Source organism: Arachis ipaensis, chromosome B10 (genome assembly GCF_059453495.1).
Source record: "Arachis ipaensis isolate K30076 ecotype BB chromosome B10, ASM5945349v1, whole genome shotgun sequence".
Taxonomy (NCBI): Eukaryota; Viridiplantae; Streptophyta; class Magnoliopsida; order Fabales; family Fabaceae; genus Arachis; species Arachis ipaensis.
The window spans coordinates 139112702-139139674 of record NC_142435.1 but is presented as its reverse complement, the minus strand read 5'-3'; the positions used below and the strand labels follow the sequence as shown (position 1 = coordinate 139139674).

The 26973-nt window shown below is 35.7% G+C and overlaps 1 protein-coding gene across 1 annotated transcript; it reads left to right on the top strand.

Moving 5' to 3' along the window:
• The first annotated feature begins 7707 nt into the window (after positions 1-7707).
• HMG (high mobility group) lies at positions 7708-14573 on the top strand. The gene is made up of 16 exons (XM_016324909.3): positions 7708-7937; positions 8842-9027; positions 9137-9242; positions 9742-9878; positions 10420-10503; positions 10585-10679; positions 10839-10947; positions 11096-11182; positions 11277-11369; positions 11543-11740; positions 11841-11986; positions 12076-12223; positions 12780-12878; positions 12994-13170; positions 13953-14031; positions 14130-14573. Exons 1-16 carry the CDS (start codon positions 7884-7886, stop codon positions 14258-14260), a joined length of 1929 nt encoding a protein of 642 aa, XP_016180395.1. The 5' UTR covers positions 7708-7883; the 3' UTR covers positions 14261-14573.
• Positions 14574-26973: the final 12400 nt, after the last annotated feature.

The following is a 26973-nucleotide window of genomic DNA, read 5'->3' as shown; positions in this document are numbered from 1 at the left end:
GTGAAAACTAATGAGGTCCATCCTGATGTTTACAAGCTACTTCTATTTTCATTTGCTATACGGGATTGAGCTAAATAGTGACTTGACACTCAACCCAATGAGAGCTTGGACACTTGGGATAAGGTGGTCAATAGGTTTCTGACCAAATTCTTTCTACCTCAAAGGCTGACTAAGCTGAGGACAGATATCCAAACTTCCAGGTAGAGAGAGGGTGAGTCTCTCTATAAAGCCTGGGAGAGATATAAGTTGATGCTCAAGAAGTGTCCTCCTGATATGTTCTCAAATTGGTTTCAACTGCAGATATTTTATGATGGAGTCTCTGAGACCACTAGAATGTCTCTGGATAACTCTGCAGGAGGGTCACTCCACATGAAAAAGACCCCTGAAGAAGCGATGAGAATAGGTAAGAAAAGTAGAGGGTGACAAGCAGTTATAAGAATGAGGAAAGAAGAAAATGAAAATGATGATATGAAGAGGGATGACAACTGCTACTAAGAAATAAGAAGCGCGAAAGGTTAGGGGTATAATGGACCTTTCTACAAGCTTTCAAATCATATTTAAAAGCGCATTTAATGCGTCCAGCACAACAACCGAAGCGGCACCCTCAAACAAAGGGCTGGGGGCAACCCCCACGGCTGAGGAAGGTGCTAGAAGAGTAAAAATCATGCCGGCAAAGACACGTGGGGAGAATATCGCCTCTCACGAGGACACGGGCAGAGCGAATGCACCAGTCGCGAGTCTCGCAACTTGATGCATTTAGGGCACCGTTCTTGCTCAGGCCGACAGATGGGGGTCCACCAAATAGACCCACTCCCCGTCCGTACGACATGACGTCCTGCACGTGCCTTGATCTCTCGAATAGATCCTGACAGTTGGTGGAAGCTTCTGAGGGGTTGGGCGCTGACGAAAGAGGGCCCACCCATATAATCTGGGATAAAAGGAGAGGGACCTACCCCTCTCCTTAGCTATGTAACCCTAATTAGCCGCCTCATCGTACGGACTCTTACTTTAGCATCAGAATATCCTTGCAGGTGACCCATTCGCCGACCAACCGACGACTCACAGTCTCGATATCTCACTTCGACTCTCTCATTTAGGTTCTGATTCTCACCTCCAACGATATCTCTTCAATCGGTCTAATGGACTACCAAACATATTAGAAAATAAAATGTATTAGAGATTATATTACATAATGTATTAGAAAATATTAGGATTTTCTTTTTAAATACATATTGTTTAGTAAAATTACTGGTCAAATATTATATTTATTATTTAATTAATATCTTTTATATTGTATAATACTGTTTTTATTTTGATATAAATATTATATAATAATTATTAAATTTAATATTTAATTGTAAATTTGATTACTTTGCAATGTATAATTTTTAAAATTATTATTAGATATTAATTTTGATTCACTATTAATTTATATACAAGTAATAGTAGTCTTTTTTGTTCTCTAATTATTTAACATTGCAACTTTAATAATTATAAAAATATAAATTAATTTCCAATAATTTTTATATTTGTTCAATTCAATCTCTGTAACTAATTGACAATAGATCACATATTAATGTATCAGGTAACGTATTACGATTTATTTTCTTTTTAATGTGTCTACGTGAATTTGTCTTTTTTTTATTAGGAATTGAATTGAACAAATATAAAAATAGTTAAAAATTAATTTATATTTTTATAATTGTTAAAGAATACAATGCCCATCAAATAAACAATCAAGGATCGAAAAAGGGTTTTTATGTTGTGATAAGAACAAATGTGTGGATGCCCATTTATGACTTAGGCGGTTAATTGAAGGAATCATCTTTCTAAAGATGAATTCATATTAATTGAGAGTTGAAAATAAAGTCTCCTTATGTGTATAAATAGGAGGTTAAGCCTCCGTGAATAATACATCAATAACAAATACTATTCTCTCTCTCTTTATTCTACAACAAATAATATTTCTTCTATACATTACTAATATTTCTTCCTTTCTTTTACGTTGCTACATATATTTAAATATATGAATCATCTTTATTATATTGAGTAATTATATTGGTAGCTAGATATAATATTAATACTAAGGCTATCTATTTATGTTTCTTTATTTTATATCTATTTCCTCTTTCTTATTTATTTATTGGGTAAAGTATATTTTTTGTCCCTGAAATTTAGCAAAAAATTTAAAAATACCCTTAAGTTTTATTTTGTTTCAATTTTGTCCTAGAAGTTTTTGATTTGCATCAAATATACCCTTAACGGCTAAATTTTAAAAAAAATTAAGACCAATCTAACAATAATGCATGAAAAATATGCTTGATTTGCTTGTATTGAGGGTTATTCTTATGAAATTGTTGTTGAATTGGTCTTAAATTTTTTGAAAAATTAGCCGTTCGGGGTATATTTGAAGCAAATCGAAAACTTTTAGGACAAAATTGAAACAAAATAAAACTTAGGGGTATTTTTGAAACTTTTGTCAAACTTTAGGGACAAAAAATATACTTTACCCTTATTTATTTATTCTACAACACGTTATCAGCACGAGACTCTGATAAAATATTTAGGAAGACTCAGGTAACAAATTTTCATTATGTCGAAGCTCTCTCATCTTAAATTTAATGCTCTTGATATATTTGGAAACAATTATTTATCATAGATACTAGATGATAAAATCCATCTTGATTCAATAGATCTTGGAGATACCATTAAGGCTGAAAATAATGTATCCTAGAAGGATAAAGCCAAAGCCATGATTTTCCTTCAGCGTCATCTTGACGTATGATTGAAAAATGAATATCTCACATTAAAAGATCCTGTAGATCTGTGAAAAGACCTTGAAGAAAGGTACAATCATCAAAAGACGGTGGTACTTCCTCAAGCCCGATATGTTAGAGAAAACTTTCTCGACTTTCTATGCCTTGAATGTGCTCCTGCAGTAGCAGTATCGAGAAAAATGATTTAAAAAAAATATTTTGAACTAATTTCTTGCCTTCTTGTTGCTGAACGCAACAATGAGTTGCTCTTAAGAAATCATGAAGTGTGCCCAGCTGGCGCCGTCCCGTTTTCTGAAGCAAATGCGGTAAATCATAACTCCAGAAGAGGTAAATGGCAAGATTTTGGTAATAAAAAAAACTATGGAAGGAAGAAAAATTATATTCATAAGAAAGGATCTCACCAGAAGTGGGATAAAGAAAGAAACAATGGGCAAAGTAAATCAATTGAGGATAAATACTTCCGTTGTGGTGGAAAGGGCCATTAGTCATATACCTGTCGTACCCCAATGCACCTAGTTGATCTTTATCAAGCATCCTTGAAAAAGGATGATAAAGAAAAGGAAACAAATTTTGTTTCAAATGATGAAAATTCCACCACTCATTATGATGTATCTAATTTCTTTAAGGATTCTGAAGGAAATATTGGTTATTTGATCAATGATGGAATAGTTTAATATGTGAGTTTGTTAAGTATTCATAAATTTTTGTTAAGTTTTATTTTTATGCATCTGAATTTCAAATATGATATTTATGAATTTCAAAACTATTGCATGTGTATTTCTACTCATTTTATTATAATTATTTGTCTTTAAAGAAAATGGCAAGGATATATAATGAGGATGTATGCCTTGCGGATAGTGCAACTTCGCACACTATTCTTAAAAGTAATATATATTTTACCCATCTTGTGCCAAAAGAAGAATATGTTAATACTATTATTGGCTCAGGCAATGTGATTGAAGGCTCCGGAAGAGCTATAATTTTGTTTCCTGGAGGAACAAAATTCATAATAAATAATGCACTATTATCTACCAAGTCTCTGAGAAACTTGTTGAGCTTTAAAGATATTCGCTGAAATGGATATCATATTGAGACTATGAATGAGGGAAATCATGAGTACTTATGTATCACAACTCATGATTCAAATAAAAAGGTTATATTAGAAAAGTTACCCTCACTTTCATCTGGGTTATATTATATCAAGATTAATGCAATTGAATCACATGCCACTGTAAATCAGAAGTTTACTAACCCAAATGAATTCATAAATTGGCACGACCGATTGGGTCATCCGCGAACAACCATGATGCCGAGAATTATTGAAAACTCCCATGGACATTCACTAAAGAACCAGAAGATTCTTAAATCTAGTGAATTTTGTTGTGCTGCCTGTTCTCAAGGGAAGTTAATTTTAAAGCTATCACCAGTAAAGATTGGATTTGAGTCCCCTGAATTCTTAGAAAGGATTCAAGGTGATATACGTGGACCTATTCATCCACCATGTGAATCTTTTAGATATTTTATGGTCCTGATAGATGCATTTTCGAGATGGTCACATGTGTGCTTATTGTCTTCTCGCAACCTGGCGTTTGCGAGATTACTAGCTCAAATTATTCAATTAAAAGCACAATTTTCAGAAAATTCAATCAAAGTAATTCGTCTTGATAATGCTAGTGAATTTACTTCCCAAACTTTTGATGCTTATTGTATGGCTAATGAAATAAGTGTTGAACATCCAGTAGCTTATGTTCACACACAAAATGGGTTAGCAGAATCACTTATTAAACGCCTCCAATTAATTGCTAGACCCTTACTTATGAGAACGAATCTCTCAACCTCGATTTGGGGGCATGTTATTTTACATGCCGCAGCACTTATTCGTTTGAGGCCAACGAGTTACCATCAGTTCTCTGCTATGCAATTAGCTTTTGGCCAGCAGCCAAATGTTTCCCATTTAAGAATATTCGGGTGTGCGATATATATTTCCATTGCACCACCTAATCACACCAAAATGGGACCCCAAAGAAAATTGAGGATATATGTTAGATATAATTCTCCCTTTATAATAAGGTATCTTGAGATATAAACTGGGGATGTATTTAAATCCCGATTTGCGGATTATCATTTTGATGAATTAAAATTTTCAAAATTAGGGGGAGAGAATAAGCTTCCTGAAAAGAAACTCAATTGGAATGCATCATCATTTAGATCGTCGATCAGGGCAATGTGAACTAGAAGTTCAAAAGATTATACATTTGTAAAGAATGGCAAATGAATTGCCTGAAAGAGGATAACCAAATCTTATATACTAGCGAAAAATGCCCCAATTCGAATTGATGTCCCAGTTGGACAAATTGCCACCGAAGCAAATACACGCCAGAAGCGTGGTAGGCCTGTCGGTTCCAAAGAAAAAAAATTCTCGAAAGAGAAAAGAGGTAAATACTATTCCTGTTGAAAAAGACATAGTAAAGACACCTGCAGTTGTCCAAAATTCTGATATAGTTTTAACGCCAGAAGACGTTCAGGTACCTGAAAATTGTGAAAATGACGAGATCTCGATAAATTATGTCTTTACAGGAGAAAAATGGGATCGAAATAAGACAATTGTCAATGAAATATTTGCATATAATGTGGCATTGAATATAATGCATGAAAATAAGGATCTTGAGTCAAGATCAATCGAAGAATGTCGACAAAGAAATGATTGGCCAAAATGGGAAGAAGCCATGAAGGCTGAATTAGACTCACTTGCAAAACGTGAAGTCTTTGGACATGTAGTCCGTACACCTGAAGATGTAAAACCTATTGAATACAGGTGGGTATTTGTGAGAAAATGAAATGAGAAAAATAAAGTTGTGCGCTACAAAGCCTGACTTGTGGCACAAGGTTTTTTACAAAAGCCCGGTATAGATTATGCAGAAATGTATTCCCCTGTAGTGGATGCGATAACATTGCGTTATTTGGTCAGTTTATCTGCATATCATAAACTGCATATGCATTTAATGGATGTAGTAACAGCCTACTTATACGGCTCATTAGATCGGGATATCTATATGAAAGTCCCTGAAGGACTAAAGATATCTAAACCATCCAATGAATATTCACAGGGGTTATACTCAGTTAAATTGCAAAGATCTTTATATGGTCTAAAGCAATCTGGACGAATGTGGTATAATCGTCTTACTGAGTATCTGGCCAAAAATGGATTCAAGAATGATGATATCTGCCCGTATGTTTTCATAAAGAAATCTGCATCTGGATTCATTATAATTGCTGTGTACGTTGATGATTTAAATATCATTGGAACTCCTGAAGAGATTCCAACAATTATAAAATTCTAAAAGAAGAGTTTGAGATGAAAGATCTTGGAAGGACTAAATTTTGTCTCGTCATGCAGATCGAGCATATAAAAAGTGGGATCTTTATTCATCAAACAACATAGACAGAGAAAATCTTGAAGAGATTTTATATGGATAAGTCACATCCCTTAAGTACCTCAATGATCGTAAGATCTTTGGATGTGGAAAAGGATTAATTCTGTCCTAAAAGAAAAAATGAAGATATACTTGGTCCCGAAGTACCATATCTCAGTGCCATTAGAGCGCTAATGTATCTTGCTAATAATACACGACTCGATATATCATTTGCTGTGAACTTACTAGCAAGGTATAATTCCTCTCCAACCAGAAGACATTGGAGTGGAATCAAACAAATCTTTTGATATCTTCATGGAACGATTGATATAGGATTATTTTATCCCTATGAATCCAAGTCACAACTAGTTGGCTATGCAGATGCTGGATACTTGTCTGATCCACATAAAGGGAGGTCTCAAACAGGTTACATGTTCACATATGGTAGTACAGCTATATCATGGAGGTCCACGAAACAGACGATTGCTACAACATCCTCTAATCATACCGAAATACTAGCGATTCATGAAACAAGTCGCGAGTGTTTTTTGCTCAGAAATTTGATCCAATATATTCTGTCATCATGTGGACTGATTGATCATAAGATAGCTCCAACTGTCCTGTTTGAAGATAATACAGCATGCATTGCTCAACTTAAAGACGGATACATCAAAGGTGATAGAATAAAGCATATTTCTCCCAAGTTCTTCTTCACTCATTATCTTCAAAATCAATGGACAATTGATGTCCAACAGATCCGCTCAAGTGATAATCTGGCAAATTTATTTACAAAGTCACTTCCAAAATCCTCCTTTGAAAGATTAGTACATGAGATTGGGATGAGCCGATTTCGAGACATTAAATGATGTCGACAAGAGGGGGAGACTGTACTCTTTTTTCATTGGTCAGGTTTTTTCCCATTGGATTTTTCTTGACAAGGTTTTTAACGAGGCAGTTCCCATCACAAAGGATAATGTATTCTTTTTCCTTCACTAAAGTTTTTTCCCATTAGGTTTTTCTTTAGTAAGGTTTTAACGAGACATAATTCTAAATGGTCATCCAAGGGGAGTATTGTGATAAGAACAAATGTGTGGATGCCCATTTATGACTTAGGCGGTTAATTAAAAGAATCATCTTTCCAAAGATGAATTCATATTAATTGAGAGTTGAAAATGAAGTCCCTTATGTATATAAATAGGAGATTAAGCCTCCGTGAATAATAGATCAATAACAAATATTATTCTCTCTCTCTCTTTATTCTACAACAAATAATACTTTTTCTATACATTACTAATATTTCTTCATCTCTTTTACGTTGCTACATATATTTAAATATATGAATCATTTTTATTATATTAAATAATTATATGATAGATATAATATTAATATTAAAACTATCTATTTATATTTCTTTATTTTATATCTATTTCCTCTTCCTTATTTATTTATTTATTTATTCTACAACATTTTACTCATTACATAATAATCATCAAATGGCGGTTAAAAAATATGACTCGGTCCGGTCTATCTAAAATACGGACCTGACCGGCTCATGTGGTCCATTAAATAGTACCGTTCGCGCTTGCGCTACCTTTGATGAAATAAATACGAGAGACATTTTCATTGCCAACGTCCTCACCCTCACTCTTACCCTCGAACATCGACAACAGCAGCATCAGTTTTTGTAAGGGCCATGGCGGATGGTCATCAATTCAACAACATCACCCTCGGTGGCCGCGGAGGCACTGTAAGCTCTCTCCATCAATCTCCATAATCTTCTAATTTCTTTCGGTTCTTTCTTTTCTTTTTTATTCATGTTTTTTCCCTTTCTGGAACCACGATTTTGTTCTTGCTTTTTTGTTTTCTAAACCCTGGTTTTGAATTTCGCTGCAACCAGCATTGAAATTTTCCACGAAATGTTTGATTTCTTCGCCTTATCTGTATCACTCACTGCTGCCCTTGTTTGGCGGCTTTCTTTTGCTACTGGAATTTTACTTTCTTTTTTTTTTTTTTTGGGATTTTTTTTTAATTTTTTTTGTGTGGAATTTGATGTGACGATGTGAAAAAGCGAAACGGGAACCTGAAACCAGCTGGTTTAGCGAGCAAATCTTAGGGTTTTATTCTGTGTTACTTACTTTTGTTTTTCGTCTTTTGTGCTTAGGGTTTAGTTTAAGAAAGAACATTACGTTGTGAATAGGTTAAAGTTTTTTGGTTTTTAGTGACTACTATAGGGAACTTTTTGAGAGTTAGGGGAAAGTAGCGAAGTAGAAAGTAGAGAATGGAACGAAATCATTTTGTGAGTTTGAACCACGAGTGATTGATAAGAATTCGAAGAAGATAAAAAAATTGTCTGAACTCGATTGATGAACACTAGGGCGTAAAGGGTGGTACAAATATCATTTCTCTTCAATTCATACATATAGGGTAACGTTGAATCTGCTCCCTTAATCATGGTTGCATTACCTATTTACCTGTTCCATGGCAAGCTTTGTTTGATCAATTTTTTGTTGCTAACTTTTTCAAACAATACAATTAGTTACATTAGTTCTTATAAGAAGAGAAGAGTAAAGCTTATGTGAATAAGTGAATAATTGCGGAGAAACCAGAAATTATTATGTATAATACTTCTTTTCGTGTGATTGGGGTTGCAGAATCCAGGGCAGATGAAGATATATTCAGGAGGTATTATATGGAAGAGACAGGGGGGTGGTAAATTGATTGAAGTCGATAAAGCTGACATAATGGGAGTGACATGGATGAAGGTTCCAAGGACTAATCAACTAGGTGTTCAGATCAAGGACGGTTTGTTTTACAAGTTCACTGGTTTCCGTGACCAGGTTTCTCTCCATCCCTTTTGAATGTGCATTTACATACTTTTGTGATCAAGAGAATCATTCAGTTATTAAAAGATCTTTGTTATGGAGTTAATTTGTACAATTCTGGCAGGATGTTTCAAATTTGACCAATTTTTTCCAAAATACATGTGGGATAGCAGTAGAGGAGAAGCAGCTTTCTGTAAGTGGGCGCAACTGGGGAGAAGTTGATCTAAATGGTTAGTGATATATACATGAATTAATGTGTTGTAATCTTTTCCCTCTTGATCGTTCTGTGTGTCTCAAGCATTCTGCTTTGCCATCCATACTTGCTAAACCTAATACTTTCAGAAAATTGTGTGTTTGGAGATTACCATGAGTTCATGAACTAGTTCCTTCTTTTTTCTTTTTCCTTGGTTCTTAATTTGATGGTTTTTTCTTATTTTTTATTTTTAAGTTTGAATTCTCTTACAAATTTAAGTATCAATATCTGAGATTACCCCACTAGGTGCAATTTAGGTGTAAAATTAGATATCACTTTATTTTATACTTTGATCTTGTGAAAATCTGAAGAAAAAATCATTTGAGGAGTGGGGTTTTCATAGAGGAACTTTTATTCTTGGTTTTTCCCTTTGCAATCGAATGTGTCCTTTCAGTTTATGCTGCATCCTTTTTGATATACTTGGGTTCACTATTTTTGTGCTGTGTGAATATTCCTGAACTTTTGTTCTGTTTCAGGAAATATGCTGGCTTTCATGGTTGGTTCAAAACAAGCTTTTGAAGTGTCTTTAGCTGATGTCTCTCAGACACAGCTTCAGGGGAAAAATGATGTGATCTTGGAGTTTCATGTGGATGACACAACTGGAGCCAATGAGGTACATACACATAAGAAAAGGGAAATTTTTGGCATCCTTACAAAGAAACAAAAATCTAGAATGAAATGCTAAAATAAAATGTGTAACAACTCATGTTGATGCCTTTGTATCAGGATAAATAAACACATTAAATTGACATTGAAAAGAGCACCAAAAGGACGTGAAAAGAGTTATTCTTGACTCTAATAAAGTTTATAGTTGAAAAGGACTCCATAAAAATTCTTTCATTCTTTTGTAATCGAGTCCACCAAAGATTAGCAAAAACTAAGGATTGGCACAATATATTTACTTCTTTACAAGAGCCAAACCCTGTGAACTTGGTGAGAGAAACCATTGGGCAAACTCACCACACTAAAGATTTCAGAAAGCTTGTTCTAGATAGACTAGGCCATAGGACAATGCAGTGTTCATAGAGTCAAGAATAACACAGCTAATTTGTAAAGAATATTCGTAATCTAAGCTTAGTCTGGACTATTATTATTATTATTATTATTGTTGTTGTTGTTGTTGTTGTCTAATATTATGTATGTTATGGTCTCAGAAAGATTCATTGATGGAGATAAGTTTCCACATCCCAAATTCTAACACGCAGTTTGTTGGTGATGAAAATCGACCTCCTGCTCAGGTGATTTTTCATCATTTGATGACATCTGTTGTGGTTATAACTTCTACTTAGCTGACATTTGCACACTCTTGTTGGTGTAAGGTTTTCCATGACAAAATCATGTCCATGGCTGATGTTGGTGCTGGAGGTGAAGATGCTGTTGTCACATTTGAGGGTATTGCGATCCTCACACCTAGGTAATGTCTTCACATGTACATATAGATTTAAACACACATGAATGGTTCAAACACTTTTTGCTTCTTATTGTTGTTACCCTGTTTCTATTGATTCGATGTCTCAATTCAGGAAAAGAATTAGTTGGTCTTTTTTTAACCAAAAGTTCTACTTTTTTGTAGGGGAAGATATAGTGTTGAGCTACATCTTTCATTCTTGCGGCTTCAGGGACAGGCTAATGATTTCAAAATCCAGTATAGCAGTGTAGTTCGCCTATTTTTACTTCCCAAGGTTTATTCCTTGATCATTTGCATTCTTGTATTTACAAATAACACTTTGATGCAGCTAGCTAGCCATCTCTTTAGTTGATGTCCCTTTCATCCTGACTTGTTATAGTATACTGACAATTCTCATGTTTCTTATTTGTATGTACCCCTAGTCTAATCAGCCACATACGTTCGTTATTATTAGTCTGGACCCACCTATTCGGAAAGGACAAACTCTGTACCCTCATATTGTAATGCAGGTATCATTGTTAAAATGGTGTACCAGTTGAGTGGATACATATATTCCTTGCTTCTGGATCTAACAGTCTTTTTGTTTTGGTTTGATCTATATAGTTTGAAACTGATTATGTTGTTCAAAGTGAGTTGGCTATGAGTGAAGATCTTTATAACAGCAAGTACAAGGACAAGTTGGAGTTATCCTATAAGGTATTTGGCTAGACTGTTATTAATAGATGCTTAACCGCACAGTACTTCACTGTATGGGAAAATAAGAGAGAACATTTTGGATATCTTAAATGATGCAAGAATTCATGGAACTGGTTGCTATGCCTATTACATGTGATAGAATAATTGATGATTATTTCCTATTTAATAATCAGGGGCTCATGCATGAAGTGTTCACAACAATATTGCGTGGTTTGTCTGGTGCCAAGGTTACCAAACCAGGAAAATTTAGAAGTTGCCACGATGGTTATGCAGTGAAATCATCTTTAAAAGCTGAAGATGGAATTCTTTATCCCCTTGAGAAGAGTTTCTTCTTTCTTCCTAAACCTCCAACTCTTATTCTTCATGAAGAGGTAAAATCCAGTATGCTCACAGATGAACATATATAGTTTACTATTTGACATGCAAATGAGAATATATATTGGAGGTTAATTGTTCTGTCTTTTCTATTAGATCGACTATGTTGAATTTCAGCGGCATGGTGCTGGTGGTTCAAATATGCATTATTTTGACCTTCTGGTCAGACTAAAGTCTGATCAAGAGCATCTTTTTCGTAATATTCAAAGAAATGAGTACCACAATTTGTATGGTTTTATCAGGTAAATGTCAGTTACATGCCACATTGTTACATATGTGCACAAGTAACTACTTATTTTATTAACTTTTCATGTTTTTCCTTCAAATGCAGTTCAAAGGGATTGAAAATTATGAACTTAGGAGATGCCCAACCAGGATCTGTTGGTATGGCTAAGGTTCTTGAGAATGATGATGATGATGCTGTTGATCCACATCTCGAGCGCATCAGAAATGAAGCCGGTGATGAAAGTGACGAGGAGGTGCCTAAATTTTTCATTTCACTCTGTGTCCTATCCTTAACTTCTCATAGCATATATTTAAATGGTGTTTTTCTTGTAGTTTAGGAGACATCATTTTATTATCATCGACTTATTATTATTTATATATTAGATTAATAGCTATCATGTATTTAAAGTGTAAATTACAAATTTTGATTATTAACCCAAGAAAACTATTTGAAATTATCAAAAGACTTTTAGCATCGAAGGGCTGAGCATAGACATGGTCTATGGCAAGGCGCAATTGCATCACTTGATCCGCATAGCTGACCTCATCTAGTGGGATAAACTGTTGTTATTGTTGTGGATTATTACTTATAATGTTTACTTGTATAATTGTAGGTTTTTTAAACATTTTTGTGATGCATTATCCTCTACATTATAAAACATTTTTAAATGTATAATTTTTTACACTACATGTGTCTATTTTTTAATATAGCAGCTATCTTGTTATATGCAAGACCGAATCATGCTAAATAGTGTTCAGGGCCAGATATCACTATGCAGTACTAAATTCCATGTGATAAATAATCTGCAGGATGAAGATTTTGTTGCTGACAAGGATGATGAAGGCTCTCCAACTGATGATTCTGGAGGAGATGATTCTGATGCTAGTATAAGTGGTGATGAGAAAGAGGCAAGTGATTCACTTTATTTGCCTTTGCTGTCTTGTGGTATAATCTGGTGACAATGGTTACTTCCCTCTACTAATCTTTAACATATCTAACACTTCAATGGTGGTTGATTTTCAGAAGCCTGCCAAAAAGGAATCAAAGAAGGAGCTGCCTTCTAAGGCATCTACTTCGAAAAAGAGATCAAAAGATGCTGATGAAGATGGAAAAAAGAAAAAGCAGAAAAAGAAAAAGGACCCAAATGCACCCAAGAGGGCAATGTCTGGTTTCATGTTCTTTTCTCAAATGGAAAGAGAGGTATGATTTTGTACATATCTGGGTAGGCCCATTTGGATTTAGGCTGACTGGGGGATGTAGGTGAGAGTATTTCAGTTTCCCCTTACGGATACCTACCCTTCATGATTTTGGGTTCCAGTTGGTAGTTCAAGTTACTTATGTTGCTCTAGCAGATCGTTTAAGGAGGAAGTCGAGCATTGATGCATCCAGAAACCTTTTGCAGCAAGACACAAATAATGTTGCTTCACATAAATTTTTATCTTGATGTGGGGTGTCAAATTAATAAGATCATGTGAATGCAATATATATATTTATAACATGAGTAATATGATTCCCATTGAGTGGTGGCATGACATGAACCACAACGGTCATAACTTCTATATGTGCCTGGAGTAAAGTTTCTCCAGTATGATTCTTATAAGGCCAGATTCTAGATAACCTGAAATCTTTTGGCAAGCCTATATTAGTGCAAGAGAAACCTTAGAGCATCCTGCCACATTGTTTCTGGACTCATTCTCTTATTACAGTATTGGGAAATATGATCTTTAGCTCCTCATAGCATTTTTGGTTGAGTTGAAAAATACTGTCTTACACGGAAATTCATGCATATAATTAAGTAAATTGGGAGAGACCGAGGAGCCCAACTTTCCTTGTCAGCGTGTCAGGTGCATTTGGTTGTTAGGATCTAGCATTAATTGTAAGAAATTAGATACTGTAGCTGAGATTGCTGAGCTGTTATGTGGGGATTTATAAGTTGATTTTTCACATTTTCTTAACTTTTTTTTTTCCCTTTTTAATCGCAGAATCTAAAGAAAAGTAATCCCGGAATTTCATTTACGGATGTGGGAAGAGTACTTGGAGAAAAATGGAAAAAGATGTCAGGTATGGCTGATTGCTAATTTAATTGTTCAGTGTCAGATATGATCCAAGCTTACCTTATGACCAAGCTTTATTTAATTATTTTCCTGTTAAATGCACAGCGGAGGAGAAGGAACCATATGAGGCAAAAGCTCGTGCTGATAAAAAACGTTACAAGGATGAGATTAGTGGCTACAAGAATCCGCAACAACCTGTGAATATCGATTCAGGAAATGAGACAGACAGTGCTTGAGCTACTTGATTTTGAAGGTAATTTTGTGAGCTTCTAACGGTATATTAACCTGTGAAGTTAACCGGGATGAGCTGGAGATTAGCATGCCATGCGTTACAGAGTACAAACATCCGCTTGTTTGGATGGTTAAGATACTTAACTATGTAGTGGCAGAAAATTATAATCATGCCTTCATTTGGAATTTATCTTTGTTCTTAAAATGTTCAATTAGCAGTTTAATTCTTAAGAGATATACATGATATTATTAGCATATTGTAGGAGCAATTTGTAGTTTATATTATCATTATAATTGTTCCTATTAATGTTGGTATCATTTTCTACCCCTTTAGAAACTTAAATTGCATAACATACAAATAAAGATATACCGTGCAAAAACAATCTGCGAATGTTAATCCTTTCCGAGAAAAATAGAGCCTCTTCAATTTGTTGCCTAGTAACAAGTTAAATATGATATCTAGATCAAATATCAAGAAATATAGGATCTAGATTCGGTTTTCATCCGATTGGATTCAAGTATATTTGTAGTATGGAAGTGTTCATATAGGATATAAGATCGGATTAGAATCTAGTGAATATTTGAGATAAATATTTCACCCGATCCATGTACTTTCCTTATCGGTGACTATGAAAAGTTTATTACGAGGTAGTTCTGTAATTCCCATCTTTTTAACAAATGATTAGTTTAACGGGAATAATCAAATAACATGGTTTGCTTTAAGGGTGTGCATGACCCGGCCGACTTTGAATATTTTAGGGATTAATTTGGTGTGATTTTATTGGATCTAGAACTGAGTATGGGTCGGGTCCGAGTCATAATTCGGGTCATTTGAATTCGGTTCGGTGGCCTGTTCATCATATATAATTAATATTTTGTGTTATTAGTGATGGATGATAGTTATTCTTATATGAAATTTAAGTATTGTAAACTTTAATATTTTGTGTTAGTCATTATAAGACTATAAGTTAATATTTTATGTTTAAAATACATAAGACTTTAGACTAATGCATAATATTGTGTTATTTGTATTGATTTAAATATTTGGTGTTATTAGACAATATTAATATTGATTGTGGTTATGTTTTAATTTTAGAGAAAGGTTAGTTCTTGTTATATTTTTCTAAGTGAATTTTATTATGTCAAATAATGGTTGGAATATTGGAAATTTGGATATTTTCACATGCTAACTTACAAGAAGGTAATGTTGACGGTCCGATTTTCATCCGGTTTTTACCTGGTATAATCGTGACCCGAAAGTGTAAGTTTCATCGGGTCTAGAGTCGGGTTCGGGTCTAACAAATAGGTCTGGTATATATTTCGAGTCAAGTTTGGGTTACATCAAATCCGGTTTTACCCGGCCCATTAACACCCTTAATTTGCTTGTTTATCGTTTTTTAATATGCTGATTAAAATAAAGTAATAAAAATGCGCTATCTATTCGAGTAATTGGAGTGGTAATTATCCCTTTTGACACATGGCGATGTCGGATTTTCCAATAAATCTAGTGTGTATATATATGAAAATTAATATATACAATAAATAATATAAAATATATATAAAAGTTAATAAAATAATTCAGTTTAAAAAATTATAGGATAGATATAAGCGGGACGAATAGCCATGTTAAAATTAGGGATAAGTATGATTTTGGTCCTAATGTAGAGGCTGAAAATTTATTTTGTCCTCGGTTTTTTTCGCTATAAAATGGTCCCCAAAGTTTCAGTTTATTTTAAAATCGTCCTTTTTACCAATTTTATTTTTTTATTACCAAATTATTCTTCATTAAAAAAATAATAAAATAAAATAAATATAAAATAAATAAATAAAAAAAGAAAGAAAGGGACAGACAGAATCGAGGGAGGAAAGAAAGGAGGGGGGTGGTGGCGCATGAGAAGGGGGGAGGGGGAGGGGGAGGGGGGAGGGAAGGGAAGAAGGGGGAAGGGAAGCCGCCGTCCCGCCGCTGCTCTTCTCCCCTTCGCGCTAACCCCAGAGCAACCGCGATCCTCTCCCCTCTTTCTCTCCTTCCCTGTCTCGGACGATCTCCTTGAACCAGAGCTCACCGCCGGCGAGCCTCTTCTGCTTCACCATGGCGCAGCAACGTGGAGCCTCTCCTGCTTCACCACCACGCAGCAACGTGGAGCCTCCTCTGCTTCACCACCACCACCGCCAGCGAGCTTCCTTGCTTCTCCTCTCTCAGTCCTTGTCGCAGAAGGAATCAGAGCCACCACTGCACGTTACTCTCCCTCCAGCCCCTTCCCGTCATGCCCAGACCGCCGGCGCTCCACCACTACCTCCCCTATCCCCTCTTTTCTGTTTTCTATTTTCATAATCCAGGTTATCATTTTGATTTCAATTTCTGTTTTTGGTTAGTGTTAGTTCCTTGATTTGATTCTGGGTTAGTTTAGCTGGATTTTAATTTTTTGTTAGTTGATTTTAGGTTATTGAATTGCTGAAAGTTGCTACTGAATTGTTGTTGTTGTTGAATTGTTGTTGTTGCTGAATTGCTGCTTAATTGTATACAAGATCCATGGTTGTTGTTGTTCTTCTGCATCTGGTTGTTGTTTCATTATTTTTTGCTTCTGCTGTTCTTCCGCTTCTGGTTGAGCTTGTTGTTATCCATTGTTGTGCTTTTGTTTATGCGTTTATGCATCTGCTGCTAGTTAATGTTGAGAAAGAAGATGGGTGTTGAGGAAGAAGAGGGGAGGGAGGGGTATTTTCATCCGAAGGATGATTTTAAAATAAACTGAAACTTTGGGGACCATTTTGTAGCAAAAGAAGACTGGGGACAAAATCGATTTTCGGCCTCTACATTAGGGACCAAAATCATACTTATCCCTTAAAATTTCTACTAGCAATTAGTAATGAAATGGGTTTTGTATAAAATAAAGTAGGACTAAACGAGATTGAGTAGTGCAAAAATTCATCTTTAACTACCCGTGTCATTCTTATGTTGAGTATGTATAATAAATTTATAAATTTGGATAAATTTTATTTTTATTATAATTTAGTAAAGATAATATAATATGTGAAAATGGTACTTAGCGGTGTTAAGAACACTTGAGTTAGAGAGAGAAGAGCGGAGAGAAGAAATAAAATTGATATTACTTGATCTTACAATGAGAGATCACAACAAGATTAAGCTTACACTCTTTCTTTACATAGCAAACTTCATAACAGACTTCCTTACACTTGCATGCATAGGATATAATTAGCTAGTAACAAACTTCCTAACTAATTTGTATAAGAAACTCTATTCTATTTGAGGTTGGACTGATGATACAGTGAGACTGTATCAGGTAATATCCATCCTCAAAGTGGGAGTGTAGATATTCAAGAGTCCCAACTTGGCATGGAGACCAGCAAAAGTGGCGGGAGACAAAAGCTTGGTTAAAAGATCAGCCACTTCGAAATAGGCACGAGGTGGATGAGCCCTTCCAGGAACTTGTCTCGAACCACGTGACAATTCACTTCGATGTGTTTGGTGTGCTTGTGAAAGACTGGGTTATAAGCTATGTGAATTGCGAATTGACTGTCGCAAAATATGCTAACGTTCTTGGAGAGTGGCATACCCAATGTTCTTGAAGATATAGCTGAGCCAGATTGCTTCATTGGTTGCAACCGCACGAGCGTGATACTTAGCTTCGGAGGAGCTGCATGAGACAATTGTCTATTTCTTGCTTTTTCAGGAGATCAAGGCGGGGACAAGATAAAAATAATAGGCAGAGATAGAACGCCGCGTATCTAGGCAGGCAGACCAATCAAAGTCAGAGAAGCCAGTTATGGACAAGTCATTAATTATAGGGAAGAATAGGCCTTGGATAGGGGCATTTTTCAGGTACCGCCACGCTCTCTTTGCAGCATCAAAGTGACCTGTGGTGGGATGGTCAAGGTATTGACTCAATCTTCCAATGACATAGCTGATGTTAGGCCTTGTGTGAGTGACATAGAGTAATTTGCCAACTAACTTCTTATATTGAGAAGTATCGTGTAATAGTGAACCAGAATCTTTGCTTAATTTTGCACTGTAATCCATAGGAGTAGACACTGGCTTGCAGTCCTCCATTTGATATTCATGCACTATATTAATCACATATTTTTTGTTAGTATAGAGCGATCCCCTTGTCTGATCAGGAAACCTCTAATCCGAGGAAGAATTTTAAGTCACCTATGTCCTTAATTCGGAACCTTTGAAATGTCATTACCGGCAAGAACCAAATCGCCTACATACACCAAAACAACTGTGAATCCACAAGACGTGTGCTTGGTGAATAAACCGTAATCTGACCTGCACTGTTTATAGCTAAGTTCTATCAGTATTGACTTCAATTTGTTGCTCCACTGTCTGCTCGCCTGTTTTAGGCCATACAACGACTTTTCAAGTTTGCAGACCTAACATCTCTCTACAACCAGACCAGGAGGTGCCGCCATGTAAACTTCTTCATCCAGATCAGCATGAAGGAAGGCAGTATTAACATCAATCTACTTCAGGTACCAATTCTTGGTAGCTGCAAGGTCAAGGAGCTCTCTCAAACTAGTTAGCTTAAGCACTGGACTAAAACTGTCCCTGTAGTCTATCCCTGGGACCTATGTATAACCTTTTTCCATAAGGCCCGCTTTGTGATGCTCCACAGTGCCATTGGGGTTATGTTTCACTTTGAAAACTCACTTGCACCCTATGGCCTTCTTGCAGGATGGAAGAGAAGAAATCCTCCAAGTTTTGCTTTCCTTTAAAGAGTTTTGTTCAGATTTGATGGTCTCTTTCCAACAATATTGAGTCATTGCTTCCTCATAGTGCTTAGGTTCAGTGCTTAGAGATAATGCAATCGAAAATGCTATATGATTGTTTGAAAGTTTATCGTATGATAGAAATTGTGATAGGGGATACCTGATTCAGGTGCCACTTGGTGAGCTGGCTTGAGTAGTAAAACTCTGCACTGATCATCCTGAAGATATGATAGAGGTCGCCTCATTTTGGTGGGTTTTCTTAGGATAGGTGCAGGTGTGGAATTATGTATGTGCGCATCATGCTGTGAGTTAGCATGTGTGTATGACGATGAGACTGCATTAGGTACAACATCATTAGGGGGACCATGATGTTGTGCATAATCATTTGGAAGGTCAGCGTTTGAAGAATTAGTGAGTGAAAAATCAGATGTGTAAAAAAAATGTGAAGCTAGTGAGGCAAAAGTGCAAGAATCATATATGAATGGATCATGTTTAATGGTGTTGGTTTTAACATGGGGATAATGTGTCAGGTGCAAATTTTAAAAAAGGAAAATGTGTTTCATAGAACTCCACATTTTTTGAGAGAAAAATTTGTTTGTTTTCCATATCCACAAGTACAAATTCCTTAACACTCTTCCTGAATCCTAATAAAATAGATTTTCTTGATCTAGGATCAAGTTGTTGGTGGGTCTCCAACCTCAAGTAGTATCCACACAAGTTAAAACAAAAAACAAAAAAAGTGGCATATAGCCACGGGAAAGGAAGAGAGAGAGTTAGTGTCTCTCATTTTTTAAAAGGAAGAAATGAAACAGTGAGAGGAGGGTTTCAGCGTCGAAGGAGAAGAAGAAAATTTGGGAGAAAAGGGCAAGTCATTTTTTATCCAATTGAACTGGTAAACTTGCTTCATTTCTTATGAAATTTTATTATGTTATTCCTTATGTAGAGATAAACATTAGGATATAACTTGCTAGTTGTATTACCTTCTCTTTTGTCTGATTTGAGATACCCACTGTGGAGGGTTTATGTTGATTTCATCAGTTTTGATGATGTATTTTGTTGATTGTTGAGATACCCTAGTGTCACTAGAAATACTGATTGCATACCCATTATTTTGATAGTGGAAGATTTTACTGGACTAGGTCCCGTGGGTTTTTTGTCCCTCTTTTGGCGGGTTTTTTTCACGTTAAAATTCTGGTGTCTGATTATTTAATTTCTGCCACTATATTTGCTGCTTGGAGTATCTTTGGTATTGCCTATTTAATCGTATTAGTTGTGGAAAAATTATTTTTGGTATTTCTGCTATTAGACAGGTTCTTGTTTGAACATTTGTTGAGTTTTCCCAACAAAGTGATATTTAGAGCTTTGGTTGTTTATCTCTGTGCTGATTAAATGGAGGAAAATACTCATGGACCAAATATGGTCAAATTGAATTCCCAAAATTACTCGATTTGGAAGACTCTCATGGAAGATATGTTGTATATCAAGGACTTGTATGATCCTGTGGAGGGGGATAAATCCAAAGGTACCAAATTCGATGATGAATGGAAGGAGTTGAATCGGAAGGTAGTTGCTTTGATTAGGCAATGGCTTGATCTTAGCGTGTATCCACATGTTGACACCGAAACAAATGCCGAGAAGATGTGGAATAAATTGAAGGAGTTATATGAGAGGAAGAATGTGCAAAACAAAGCATTCTTGATTAGGAAGCTTGTCAATGTGAAGTATATTGAAGGTAAATTAATGCCGGAGCACTTGAGCATTTTTCAGGTGACGGTGAACCAACCGAAAAATAATGAAATCACTTTGAATGATGAATTGTAAGTCTTGTTGTTGTTGAGCTCTTTGCCTGATAGTTGGGAAGTTCTGGTTGTGATACTGACTAACTCAGCTCCAAATGGAAAGTTAACGTTAGCCATGGTTAAAGAGAGCATGTTAAATGAAGAAGCCAGAAGAAAAGAGCGAAGTTTGACTAATGCCTCATCCCAGTCAAAAGCACTTGTTTTAGAGTCATGGGAGAGAAGTCAAAGTAGAAAACCTCACAGTTCCGACAAGTCATAGAGTCGAAGCAAGTCAAGAAGCAAGTACAAGCCAAGAAAGGAGTTCATTTGTCACCATTGTGGCAAGTCGGGGCATATCAAGAGGTATTGTAGATTCTTGAAAAGAGAACAATCAAGGAAAAGAAACGAAGACAAAGGTAAAGATAGTGATAAAGAGACTGCTGCTATTGTTTATGAAGATGGTGCCTCATGTCATGTCACTCCGAGGCGTGAATTTTTCACTTTCTATACTGTTAAAAATTTTGGCAAGATCAAATTAGGAGATAAAGGAGTGTGATATATCACTGGTATGGGTGATATGTGGCTTGAACCCAACATGGGATGCAAGTTGCAGTTGAAGAACGTTAGGCATGCGCCAGATATGCAGTTCAATCTTATTTCAGTGAAGGCATTGGATCAAGAGGGGTATTGCACTTCCTTTGGTAGTGAAAAATGTAAGATTACCAAAGGAGCTCTCATTGTTGCTAAAGAAGACAACAGTCTCACTACTCTCTACCAGTTGCAAGCAAAGTTGTGCAAAGAAGAGGTGAATGTAGCTGATGATTCATCTTCTGATTGGTGGCATATACGTCTTAGTGACCAAGTATCTTAGCCAAGAAGCACTCACTTTCAGTGAAAGGTACAACTTTAAATACTTATACTTATTGTTTTGTTGAAAAGCATGCTAGAGTATCATTTTATAGTTCTGGACCTCATAGGAGATCACATGTTCTATATTTAGTCCACACTGATGTTTGCACTATGGATGCTAAGACACTAGGTGGTGCATCATATTTTGTTACTTTTATTGATGATTATTCTCGAAAAGTGTGGATTTTTGTTTTGAAATCTAAAGACCAGGTGCTCGGTATCTTCAAACACTTTCATGCAAGTGTTGAAAGAGAAACAGGACAGAAATTGAAATGTGTTCGAGCAGATAATGGTGGTGAATACAGGGACCGTTTGAAGAGTATTGTAAAGGACATGTGGTCAAACTTGAGAAGACAGTTCCTAAGACTCCTCAACATAATGGAGTTGCAGAGAGAATGAATCTATCGCACTATCAATGATAGATTCAAGTATATGCTCTCTCATGCAAAGTTGCCTAAATCCTTTTGGGGTGAAACAATGAGGACTGCAGTAGATCTGATCAACCTTTCTCCTTCAGTTCCACTAAATAGTGATGTTCCAGAGAAAGTTTGGAGAGGGAAAGATGTCTCCTATTGTCACTTGTGAGTGTTTGGCTGTAGAACTTTTGTTCACATTCCAAGAGATGAAAGGTCCAAATTGGATGGAAAGTCAAAACAGTGTATCTTTATGGGTTATGGTCACGAAGACTTTGATTACAGATTATGGGATCCGGTGAGCAAGAAGATAATTAGAAGTCGAAATGTGATTTTTCTTAAAGACCAAGCTATTGAAGACCTTGAGAAGACAGATAAGCCGACAATAACTGTTAGACGTTCTGCTAATGATGAACCTGATCTTTCCACTAGACCTCCTGTTGACGGGAGAGATGTACAAGTTGATAATGATGGTGATGATTTGCATGATGAACCTACACTTCAACCTGAGGTTCCAGATGTTGAAGTTCCACCTGAATCACCAATTGAGCCTGAATTGAGAAGATCTACTAGAGAGCGTCATCCTTCTCAGAAATACTCTCCTCATGAGTATGTGATGAACACTGAGACTGGAGAGCCAGACAGCTACCAGGAAGCTATGTCTGATGAGTATAAGGAAGATTGGTTAAGGCCATTCAAGAAGAAATGAAATTCTTGCATGAGAATCATACGTTTGAATTGGTGATGCTACCGAAGGGTAAGAGAGCATTCAAGAATAAATGGGTGTTCAAATTGAAGGCGGATGAAAATGTCTCATGGCCAAGGTACAAAGCTCGATTGGTTGTGAAAGGCTTTGAGCAAAAGAAAGGTATTGATTTTGAGGAGATTTTCTCTCCAGTTCTGAAGATGTACTTTATTCGAGTTGTGCTTGGATTGGCAGCTAGCTTGAATTTAGAGGTTGAGCAGCTTGATGTGAAAACTGCATTCCTTTATGGTGACATAGATAAAAAAAATTTATATGGTGCAATCAGAGGGTTTCAAGGTTAAAGGAAAGGAGCACCTTGTATGCAAGTTGAAGAAGAAATTATATGGGATGAAGCAAGCGCCAAGATAGTGGTACACGAAGTTTGATTCCTTCATGGAAGGTCATGGGTATAGTAAGACTTCTTCTGATCATTGTGTGTATGTTAAGAAATTCTCTGATGGTCATTTTATAATTCTCTTGCTTTATGTTGATGACATGTTAATTGTTGGTCATGACACTAAGAAGATTGAAAGTCTTAAGAAAGACTTAAACATATTCTTTGCTATGAAGGATTTGGGTCCTGCAAAAAAAAAAAAAACTTGGCATGAGTATCACTCGTGACAGGAAGAATGGGAAACTGTGGTTGTCGCAGCAAAAGTACATTGAGAAGGTTTTAGAGAGGTTTAGCATGAGTAATTCCAAACCTGTTAGTACTCCACTTGCTAGTCATTTCAAGCTAAGTTCGCATCAATGTCCTACAAGTGAGAAAGAGAAAGCAGAAATGAAGATTTCATATGCATCTGCAGTTAGCAGTTTGATGTATGCTATGATTTGCACCAAGCCGGATATTGCTCATGTTGTTGGAGTTGTTAGTCGGTTTCTCTCTAATCTTAGCAAAGAACACTGGCAAGCAGTGAAGTAGATTCTCAGATACCTTAATGGTACTTCCAGAGTTTTTTGATGCTTTGAAAGTGGCCAACCTGTATTGGATGGTTACACAAATGCGGATATAGTTGGGGATCTTGATTCAAGAAAGTCTACTTCTGGTTATATGATGACTTTTGCAGGGGGAACTGTGTCGTGGCAATCTCTACTTCAGAAACGTGTTGCTTTGTCTACTACAGAGGCAGAATACATTGTTGTTGTTGAAACTTCTAAGGAACTCTTGTGGATGAAGAAATTTCTACGACATTAATCAAGAGAAGTTTGTGTTATTTTGTGATAGTCAGAGTGCCATCCATCTCAGCAAGAATCCAACGTTTCATTCCAGATCGAAGCACATAGAGGTAAGGTATCATTGGATACATCAAGCACTTGATATGAAGTCATATGCACTTGAGAAGATCCATACTGATGATAATGGTTCAGATATGATGACTAAGAGTTTACCTGTAGTGAAGTTTGATTCCTACGAAGAGAAGACAGGCTTGGTGGAGCAGTCTATCCCCACTTGAGTTGGTGAAGGGGAGATTTGTTGGTGGATCCCCAACCTCAAGTGGGGCCCACACAAGTTAAAAAAAAACAAAAGAAGTGGCATATAGCCACAAGAAAGGAAGAAATGAAACAGTGAGAGAAGGGTTTCAGCATCGAAGGAGATAAGAAGAAAATTTGGGGAAAAAGGGCAAGCCATTATTTTTGATCCAATTTGACCATTAAACTTGCTCAATTTCTTATGAAATTTTAGTATGTTATTCCTGGTGTAGAGATGAACATTAGGATATAATTTTCTAGTTGTATTGCCTTCTCTTTTGTCTGATTTGAGATACCCACTTTGTGGAGGGTTTATGTTGATTCCATCAGTTTTGATGATGTATTTTATTGATTGTTGAGATACCCTAGTGTCACTAGGAAGACTAATTGTGTGTCAATTATTTTGATAGTGGAAGATTTTACAGGACTAGGTCCCGTGAATTTTTTGTCCCTCCTTTGAGGGTTTTTCCACGTTAAAATTCTGGTGTCTGATTATTTAATTTCTGCCATTATATTTACTGCTTGGAGTATCTTTGGTATTGCCTATTTAATCGCACAGGTTGTGGAAAAATTAATTTTGCTGCTTCCGCTGTTAGACAGTTTCTTGTTTGAACCTTTGTTTAGTTTTTCCAACACAAGTTTTATTCTGGTTGTAGTGAGAGTGCTTACATAAACCAAACAGTCGAAAGTCTTCAGAAATGTGAGATCAGGTAAGATGTTACAGAGGATCTGATATGGGGAGCGATTTTGCAGGTGAGTACTGGGTGTTCTGTTGATTAAGTAAATAACATGCAAAATGATAAAGTTTTAAAACACTTTGGAATACCAGATTGAAAAAGTAGACTTCTAGCAACAATCAAAATGTGTTGATAACACTCTCATTTTGTTGAGAGTTCTCAACACAAAAAATTTGATACTCTGATACACAATCTCTTGTTCATCATAAATGAATTACATCAGAAACTCTAAACCATTGTCAGTCCTAATAGTCTTCACTTGACATTTGAATTGAGTTTTAGCAAAATTTTTGACAATATAACTAGCTTCAACTTTTGTTTTCATGAGATGAGTCAAAGTGAACCTGGATTTATCATCTACTATAGTAACAAAATATTTGTGGCCTGAGATTGAAGGAATTGTCAAGGGATTCCAAATATCAATGTGAAGCAAGTTAAAAATATTTTTTGATATGTGATTACTTCTTGTAAAAGACAGCTTTCTTTGTCTTGCCAAATGGCATATATCACAAGGTTTAATAGTAGTTTTGCAATCAATAAAAAGAAAAAATCTTTTATTACATTTAGACCTAATTTGGACAAATAATTTAATTAAATTTCTTTTGAAAAAATAGCTTAAAAAATAAATGATTATACTAAAAGTAGCTTATAAATAAATTATTATTTTGTATTTGAATTTTTAGTTTTAAAAGTGATTATTTTAAAAGAAATATAATAAAAAAAATTTATTATGAGAGAAGTCATTTTTTAACTTCTCTATATATAAGCTTTTAAATAATTTATTAAAAAATTATAATTTGATTTTAAAAATTGCACCAAACATTAATACTATTATTTTTCATAAGTCAAAAACTAAAAAAAAATTACTTTTGAACATTCTCAAACGGGTCTTTAATCTTTCAATGGGCAAGTGCCCGAATCTAAAATGCCACAAGTTTGTGTGCTTATTTCTTGTTCTGGAATTGTTTGTGTTGGATGATGTAGCTAATAAACTGGTAATAGGTGCAGAATTTCTTTTCTCAGCCTCATTAGTCAGTGTGTAGAGTCCATTAGTCACCTCAGCTGTGCCAATCACTTTCCCTGAGTTGGTATCCTATATCTTTCAAACTTTATCAGTAAAATCCATATGACAATGCAGATGTAATGTGGCTTTGGAAACAGAAATAAGTTTGAAATTGAAGGATGGTATGTACAATGCATCGAGGAGGTATAGATCATTGGAGAAAATGATAGTTCCAACAATGGATCCAGCATTGCTTACTCCAGATCTTGTTTCAATTGATGTCCAAGATTCCAGAGGATCAAGCTTCCTTCTTCAATATCTCGCTCGATCAGCACGTTCAATATCTTAGGTCCACGCTCACAGCACCATGTGAAAATGGTACTCAGAGGTGTTAAGAACGCCCTGAGTGAGTTAGAGAGAAGAGCGGAGAGAAGAAATGAAATTAATATTACTTGATCTTACAATGATAGATCACAAGAAGATTAAGCTTACACTCTTACCTTATATAGCAAACTTCATAACAGACTTCCCTGCACTTGCATGCATAGGATATAATTAGCTAGTAACAAACTTCCTAACTAATTTGTACAAGAAACTCTACTGGGTGTACTCTTGGTATAGTGAGACTGCATCAGATAACATAATCAACTCTTGCCAATTAATATCTTGTTTGGATATTCATTGTGGGACGACAAAACTTCTCATGTTTAAATCTAGACTTACAGCATTAACACACATTGCAGAAAAGGTGTCCATTGGAGTACTTAGTCAAAGTACTGTAGTTTCTCTTCCTAGCTAGATTATGTTATTGCCAGCACCCATAGTGGAAGAATTATATTTGGAAGTTCTATTGCAGATTACTTACTGTGTCAACTTTCTTGAGGAGAAACCATCCTCAATATTCTAGGGCAACCACCTGAATTTGCTTGGGGTCG

Bases quoted from the DNA above. Each gene is read 5' to 3' on its own strand.
- HMG (XM_016324909.3), top strand. From the start codon at position 7,884: ATGGCGGATGGTCATCAATTCAACAACATCACCCTCGGTGGCCGCGGA. The intron at 9,243-9,741 runs GTTAGTGATATA...GTTCTGTTTCAG, and splicing joins GGGAGAAGTTGATCTAAATG to GAAATATGCTGGCTTTCATG. The intron at 12,879-12,993 runs GCAAGTGATTCA...GTTGATTTTCAG, and splicing joins TAAGTGGTGATGAGAAAGAG to AAGCCTGCCAAAAAGGAATC.